Source organism: Jatropha curcas, chromosome 7, assembly GCF_041381405.1.
Source record: "Jatropha curcas cultivar XTBG-Jc1 chromosome 7, XTBG_Jcur_1.0, whole genome shotgun sequence".
In the NCBI taxonomy this organism is placed as follows: Eukaryota; Viridiplantae; Streptophyta; class Magnoliopsida; order Malpighiales; family Euphorbiaceae; genus Jatropha; species Jatropha curcas.
Window position 1 is genome coordinate 13,768,134 of NC_143157.1, and position 8,372 is coordinate 13,776,505.

The following is an 8,372-nucleotide window of genomic DNA, read 5'->3' on the forward strand; positions in this document are numbered from 1 at the left end:
TCAAGCCGGGAAGGAATCCCGCAAAGAAATCAAGTCAGAAATGAATTCTGCATCGACATCAAGCCGGGAAGGAATCCCGCAAAGACATCCAGTCGGGAAGGAATCCCGCAAAGAAATCAAGTCAGAAATGAATTCTGCATCGACATCAAGTCGGGAAGGAATCCCGTAAAGACATCAAGTCGGGAAGGAATCCCGCAAAGACATCAAGCCGGGAAGAAATCCCGCGAAGAAATCAAGTCAGAAATGAATTCTGTATTAATATCAAGTCGGTAAAGAATCCCGAAGAAATCAAATCGGAAATGAATTCCACAATCAGCATTAAGTCGGAATTGAATTTTGCCCCAACAGCAAGTCGAAAATAAATTCCGCACCAAGACGGAAAGGAATTCCGCACTATCATCGAGACGGAGATGAATTCCGCACCAGCCGAGCACGAAGTTCGCATCCCAGAAGGAACTACGAAAGACCTGATTCTCCCCATCCCCCGAAGAGTTCTTGGAGATACGTAGGCAGCCGCAAAGGCACGGTCACAAACGTAAGTTTGCATCATAAATAGCATTTTCTCTTTGCCAATATAAAAAATAAAAAAAATAATAAAAAAAAGAGAAGAAAAGAAAAATAAAAGCTGGAGTTGAAAATCCGAAAGGACGGCTTCAGGCAAGAATTGAGCCCGCTAGGCTGAAAACCCGAAAGGGCGGTCTAGGCAAAAGTTAGGGCAAAGAGCCTGCTAGAGTCGAAAACCCGAAAGGGCGGCTACTAGGCAAAAGTTAAGGCAGAAAAAAAAGGTGCTTTCATGAATTCTTTTAGAGAGTCCATTTTTGTAGGATAAACAGCAAAGTATGTCCTTAAAAAAAAAAAATCCCTTTCAAAGGTCTCCTTGGAAGTATATAAATCATTTTTTCCAAGAATCACTGAGTTCCTTCGAGTCAAAATTCACTAGAAGAAAATTTGATTCTTTAAATCGAGTCTCCAATGAGTCTCTAAAATCAAATCTCCATCACCAGTCGTCATTCCACAACGAGTCACAAAAATCGAGTCATTCTCAAAAGTCCATTTTGAAAGTGTCACTCTTTGAGTCATTCCTCGAAAAAAAAGAGAGAGAGAGAAAAATGTCAATTCAATTCCTGGGGTTTCCAAAACAACCCTAAAAATGTCAAATATAATCGTTGAGAGGTAATTCTTTAATACTTCGTCTCCACTCGGACCATCGATCCTTTCAGACGAACGATGTCATCCACATTGTCCGTTTCCTCGAGTCATATAAGTGGCTTTGTTCTCTTTGATTCCTCAATCGATTGGATGGGTACAATACCAATGTCTTGAAGTATTCCATGGTCAGCACCATTCTGGGGGCAAGAAGTGATAAGAACCTTCACCATTCTCCCATCACAGAAGTAATCACGGAATTTTTAGTCTTTCATTAAGAAGAAATTCTATGTCAGCTAATAAGGGCATCAACTCTCTCAAGTAGGGGGCAAAATCCTCCAAGTCGGATTCAGGGGCAAGTGTTAAAAAAAAAAACACACACACACAACCCAGGGTGGAACCCAACCATCGTCAATTTCTTTTACACAAACCCAAGGTAGAACCCGGTTAATGGTTAACCTTTTGTTTTACATAAAACCTAGGGTGAAACCCTAACCAATAACCAACCATTTTTTCGACCAAAACCAAGCCATTTGATCATTTCGACTTTAGGTGGACCCTTGGTTCTCAAAAATAAAACAAATCTCTTTTTAAGCCCTCATTAAGAGGCAAAACATCTTTTCAAGCCCTCTAAGAGGCAAAATCTCTTTTCAAGCCCTCATTAAGACGCAAAACATCTTTTCAAGTCCTCTAAGAGGCAAAATCTCTTTTCAAGCCCTCATTAAGAGGCAAAACATCTTTTCAAGTCCTCTAAGAGGCAAAACATCTTTTCAAGTCCTCTAAGAGGCAAAATCTCTTTTCAAGTCCTCTAAGAGGCAAAATCTCTTTTCAAGCCCTCATTAAGAGGCAAAACATCTTTTCAAGTCCTCTAAGAGGCAAAACTTCTTTTCAAGTCCTCAAAGAGGTAAAAACATCATTTCATTGCAAAGAAAAAAACCACGGCGGGGTTTCCTCCTCTGCCCATCCTCAAAATTTGCTCCTTCAGACAGCCACTGGCTCTCATAAATCATTTTTTTATGATAGCCAGTGGGGGGCAACTATGAATACTCAAATTTTGAGGCTCAAAAAGCCAGTTTTCCCGGCCGCGGCGGTGGCGACCGCCCTTAAAGGCAGCGGTAGCCGCTATCGCCGCCGGCGACAGCGGCTACAATCGCCTGTGAATACCCATTTTTTTGAGGCTCAAAGAGCCTGTTTTCCCGGACTGCAAACAATCCGGCCGGACCGAAGGCCATTTTGGAAGTTCGCCGGAAGTATGCCAATATGGTACTTGAAACGTCCGAAAAATTGCGAGGATCGCAGAACTGGTCCCGGAATATTTTTTGGAGGTCCAGAACTCCCGAAAAAGCCTCCAGAACGGAAAATAGAGCACTGGCAAGTCCACCCTCAGGGGCGATCCAGCCCGCCCTCAAGGGCAGGCATGCCCACCCTCAAGGGCGGGCACGCCCGCCCTCAGAGGGCGGTCTAGCCCGCCCCACTAGGGCGGGCAAAACCGCCCTCAGAGGGCGGTCCAGTGGGGCGGGCAGAACCTCCCTCAGAGGGCGGTCCAGCCCGCCCCACTGGGGCGGTAACGCCCGCCCTCTAGGGTGGGCAGAACCGCCCTCGGGTCTCTTTTTTCCTATAAAATTGGCCCCGGGGCCTCCGTTTTTACTCACTCAGTCTGTGTTGACGGACGCTCCTTCTCCCTTACGCTCCTTGCGATTCTTTACTGCTTTTCTGCATTTTTTATTTAGCTTTATTATTTTCTTGCTTTGTTATTTGGTCATTTAAAATTAAATTAATTAATATTCCCTTAACGAGGAGCTTAATCTGGAGTTAAGAAGTGGCCGTCGATTAAATCAGGTACGTGAACTAAAACTCTGTCTATTTAATTTTAGCACTTCATGCATATTTCTCTTCTTCTCCTAATAATTCTACAATTGCATAAAAGCATTCACGTCAATCATTAGGCAAATAAACTGCCTCAATTAAATAAATTTAGGCCGAACGCCCGGTTAATCAATAATCGTGGTGATAAGCTTAAATCCGACAATATCGGCTAAAAAGACCTCGTTAATTAATAACTACGGTTAATTGCCTTTATTTCGAACAATCCGGCTTAAGTCCAATTAATCAATAATTGTGGCTAAAAAGCCTTAATCAATCACGTTTTGGCAACAAATTGCCTACAATTAAATCAATCACATTTTGGCAACAAATTGCCCACGGTTCAATCAATTTTTGGCAAACAAATTGCCTATAAATTAGATTAACCACTTTTTAGCGACAAATCGCTTAAATCAGAAGCTTTGGCAAAATGCCTTAGAATTAATCAATCTTTTGGCTGAAAGCCGTCAAACAGTCATTTTGGCGACAATCGCCTAAATCACATCAACTTTTGGCAACAATTGCCTAAATCCATTCTTTTTGGCTAAAAGCCTTCACATAATCAATTTTGGCGACAAACGCCCAAATTAATCAAACTTTTGGCAACAAATTGCCTAAATCAAACTTCTGGCTAGAAGCCTTCAAATACCAACTTTTGGCACAAATGCCTTAATCACTTTGGCGACAAATCGCCCAACAAAACACCTTTTGGCAATAATAAGCCCAAACGTCATTTTTTGGCAAACTAATTGCCTAGATCAATCCTTTTGGCTAAAAGCCATTAAATCAACATTTTTGGCATCAAATGCCTAAAATCAAATCAATCAATTCTTTGGCAAAATGCCTAAACAAAATGCACAAAGCATACACGCACTCATGCATTAAGCATACCCATTCAAAGCCCTTCAAAGAAGGCCTATCGAACTACGTTGACTTTGATCTTCCATTCAAACGGAAGTACGTAGGCACGTTCGGATCTAACCCCGGGCGGCAAGTCAAAATCATCAAAACATTTCTTTTTTTGGTCCAACTACATTCATTCACCTTGCAAAGCATTCATTTTTGGTTAGTTCATCAGCATGACATAGTCTCGGGATCCACCTCGGGTTCGCAAACCATGCCTTAAACATTGGGATAATTAGCCTAGACTTAGGTTAATTAAAAATTGGAGTCACTTAGGGTTTTTTCCTAGTTTACCCTAAAATAATTAAACAAGGTGGCGTCTCATACATTCACGTGCATTTCTTCCTTAGTCACATGCATTCACATGCCACATGATATTTTTGGGGGAGGGGTTCACAATAGGATTTCTCCGATTTTTTTTTTTCTAAGTCATTTTTGTAAAACTAAAAGAAATGTTTTTCAATTGTTAGGTCTTAAGTGTGCGGGTTTAATATTTTAGTGTTAAACTTAATATGGCTCTTAAGGTCCTGTTTTACGAAACCGGTTTTTAGGTGTCACAGCTAGAGGCTTTTAAATGAAAAAATTTGTGTAACAGCTTAGGTGAGAAGCTGTGTTGAAAAAGGTTATCAAGTGACCTTCTCCTTGTGTGAGATTTTAATGTCTTGATCTGAGTTTTCTAATCTCCACAAAACAGAAAGGTAGAGGTTGACTAGAACCTTTGAAATCTAGTGGGTTTAAGGTTAGATTTAGGTATTAAATCTATTTTCTTGTAACTGTTGGTTTGTCTCTTACCCTTTAAAAGAGATAAAGTAGTGGAGGATCTCAATATGACTTTGGGGAGTGGATATAGACGAGTTAGTGCCAAACCACTATAAATCTCTATGTTATTTTCTTTTATTTTCTAAAGTGTTACTTGATTATACTCTGTTTACACATTTGTTTATATTTTCAGATTTTAAACTTTACTTTGCAAATTTCTTATTGCAGTTGGGCTTCAACGATGTGATTTGTGATGATGGACCTTGTGCACCGTCCTCCCCTTAATTACTTCAAAGGATCTTGATGGGAATCCTCCACTGAAAGAGTCTAGCACTGGTCATTATGAGAGAAAACAACAAGATGCTCATCAAACAAAGAAAACAAGTTGTCATGCTACTTCTGAAATGGCATGCATTTTTGTAGTAATGATTTTACGACCGACTGTCGCTGTAAAGGTTCAGCAATGGCACGGAAGGGGCTTAGAGCTAAAATAGGTCGAACTTCCCCATCACAAGTTCCTTCTCTTACTGAAGTTCATATAATTTTTGATGGTATAGAAAAGTAGAAGGATTTGATACCACCATCTTAAAAGAGCAATTTGTAAGATACCTTCAACTCGCAAATAATTTCTTGCAACTAGAATCATCTTTTTCTTCAAGCATTTTGTCAGAATTTTAGCTTAAAAAATTAGAAAATTAAGAGGATAGTTGGACGATTCTTTGAGTCTTGAGAAAGAAGCTATTGCCAATTCTTCATATGTGCAAGATGAAATTATCGAAATTGAGGAAGAACTAGCAAGACTGACTTCAAGGAAGAAATTACTTGAATCCTCCTTAGAAGGGATAAAGAGTGATGTCTTGGAGAAATAAAGCATGGTTTCAAAAATCCGTGAAGAAATATCCAAAGTTGAAGCTATGCCAATTTGTGCAGAAGATGAGCATTCTCTTTGTATGCTGTAAAAGTTGCTTTCTGATAAGCGCAATGAGTTGGAGAAGCTTGAATGGAATCCATAGAAGCTTTCTTTCCTTTTTTTTTTCTCTTTTTTTTAGACTTAGCTTAGTTTTTTTTTTTTTTCTTAATGTAATCAAATTCTTCAGTTATTAATAAAATTTGATTTCATTAATTACTTATCATGCTCATCCCTTTTTCTCAATCTTGAATTTATTTTCTTTTTTTTTTTTTTTGCGACTGTACTTAGCAAAATAGTAAGCTGTCCACGTACCTTCTTTTGGAAGAATAAAGTCATAACGTAGTTCAATTAAATCTTTTTTTTTTTTGAGATTTTTTTATGTGACGGAACTTAGTGTAATATTAAACTGCCAACATACCTTCTTTTAGAAGGATCAAGTCATTCCATAGTTCAACTACAACATTTTTTTTATTTTTTATTTTTTAGTTGTTCACAGTTTTAGCTCGTGCAGGCCAGGAGCGCTGTCGAGCTTCTAGGCATAGTATCTCTTCAAAAACTTGTCATTGATTAGCCTGATTTGCACTCCATCTTGATCAATTTTATTGTATGCTCCATTCGAGTAGACTTCTTGAACTACCTATGGTCCATCCTAGTTTGAGAGGAACTTATTGCCCATACGCCGTGACATGATTATTGGTCTTCTTACTGATAAAACCAAATCGCCAACTTGAAAAGAGTGGATTCGCACCTTCTTATTAAAAGCTTTGCACATTTGAGCTTGATAACACTCCAAACATTATTGTGCTTCAAGTCATTTTCATCCAGTGCTTCTAACTCTTGTAGCAAAGCCGAGCATTGTCTTCATTAGAGAGACCTTCTTGAATGGCAACTCTCAAGGATAGAATTTGTTGCTCGAGAGGAAGAATAACTTTTACACCAAAAACAAGCAAATATGGAGTTGCTTAAGTTGATGTTCTATATGTAGTTCGATAAGCCCATAATGCTTCCCCTAGCCTTTCATGCCAATCCTTTTTTGATTGATTGACTATCTTCTTAAGAAGTTTGCCCAAAGTCTTGTTGAACGCCTCTATAAGCCCGTTTGTTGGTGCAATGTACATGGATGAATTTCATTGCTTAAATTTGAATTGCTCACATAATTTGTCCATGGCTTTATTATAGAACTCCCTTCCATTATTAGTTATGATGTATCAAGGCACACCAAAACGATAAATGATGTTCATTTTAATAAAGTTTACTACAGTCTCCTTCTTGATTTCTTTGTATAGAGCAGCAAGAATGTATAGGTGACCACTTCAACTTTTCGGAAGTGGTCCTACAACATCCAATCCCCAAGCTTTGAAAGACCATGATGCTACTGTTGGTAAAGTGGTTCAGGCGGTGGATGAATTAAGTTTGCATGTAATTGACACTTTTGACATCTTCTGGCATAATTCATGCAATCCATCACCATTGTAGGCCAATAGTACCTCATTCTTTTAATTTGAAAGTGCAATTTTGGCCCAGATTGATGCGCACCACAAACACCTAAATGTGCTTCTTCTAAAGCTTTGGTAGCTTCTTTCTCACCAAGGCAGCGTAGGAAGACTCTATTAAAAGAGCGATGATAAAGCGTACCTTTGGTGTTTATAAAGCGAGAAGCCCGCTATCTTATTTCAGCTTTCTTCCTTAGATCATCTAGCAATTTTCCATACTCTAGATAATTGACAAGCGAATGTCACCAATCTTCTTTATCAACTTCATAAACGGAGACAACATCAACCTCTTCGAGTTCAACATCCAACATAAGTTGTACTACCCATCTTTTACATACTGGCACTTTTGCTTCTACATCTAGCAATGCTAGAGTTGATGCCAAATATGCTAAAGCATTAGCTTGGTGATTTTACAGTATGTGCTTGATGTAAGCACTATCAAACTGAGAGAGAAGCTTATCTGCATAATTGAAGTAAGGCAACAATTCTAGCTTTCTTACTTCATATAGGGTGAGTACTTGATCGATAACCAACTTTGAATCTCCAAATATCCTCAAGTTAGATATCTCTATGTCAATCGCCATTTCTAGGCCAAGTATCAAAGCTTGATATTCTGCAACATTATTTGAGCACCTCTCAACTAAGTTAAACGCGCAAGGTAAGATTTCTCCTTTTGAAGTGATGAAAATAACTCCAGCTCCTATACCCATCTGACTTGATGCACCATCAAAGAACATTCTCCAAGATTGTGGAACTTCAACAACGAAAACTTCTTCATCGGGCAAATCTTCAGAGAACTTCCAATCATCAGGAATAGGATGGTTTTCAAGACAATCAGTAAGGGCTTGCCCTTTTGTTGCTCTTTAAAGGATGTAAATGATCTCAAATTCTTGGAGTAGTAGAGACCACTTCGCTAGTCTCCCAGACAAGACTGGTTTGGCCATCAAATATTTGATGGGATCAGCACATGAAATCAGTCGAATTGGATGAGCCTGCAAGTAATGCCTCGGTTTCTTTACAGCAAACATTAGCGCTAAACACATCTTCTCAATTGGCGAATAGTTCAACTCAGCACCAGTTACTGTTCTACTGAGACAATACAACACATTCTCCTTTCCTTCATCATTTTTTTGTGCTAATAGTACTCCCAAAGAGCATTCTTGAGTAGCAATATACAAGATGAGGGGATGCCCTTGTATTGGCGCTTTAAGAATAGGTGGATTCATCAAGTATAACTTAATGCTTTTAAAAGCAATGCTACATGCTTCGTCCCATTCGAAAGGAACACCCTTTTTCAT

At 39.1% G+C, this 8,372-nt stretch overlaps 1 protein-coding gene across 1 annotated transcript; it reads right to left on the reverse strand.

Annotated features, from left to right (window-relative positions):
- Nucleotides 1–7,484: 7,484 nt before the first annotated feature.
- LOC149494711 (uncharacterized) lies at nt 7,485–8,372 on the reverse strand. Its single transcript, XM_089724414.1, has 2 exons — nt 7,984–8,372; nt 7,485–7,935 (listed from the first exon to the last, which is right to left on the reverse strand). The coding sequence occupies exons 1-2, from the start codon at nt 8,370–8,372 to the stop codon at nt 7,485–7,487; spliced, it is 840 nt and encodes a 279-aa protein (XP_089580540.1).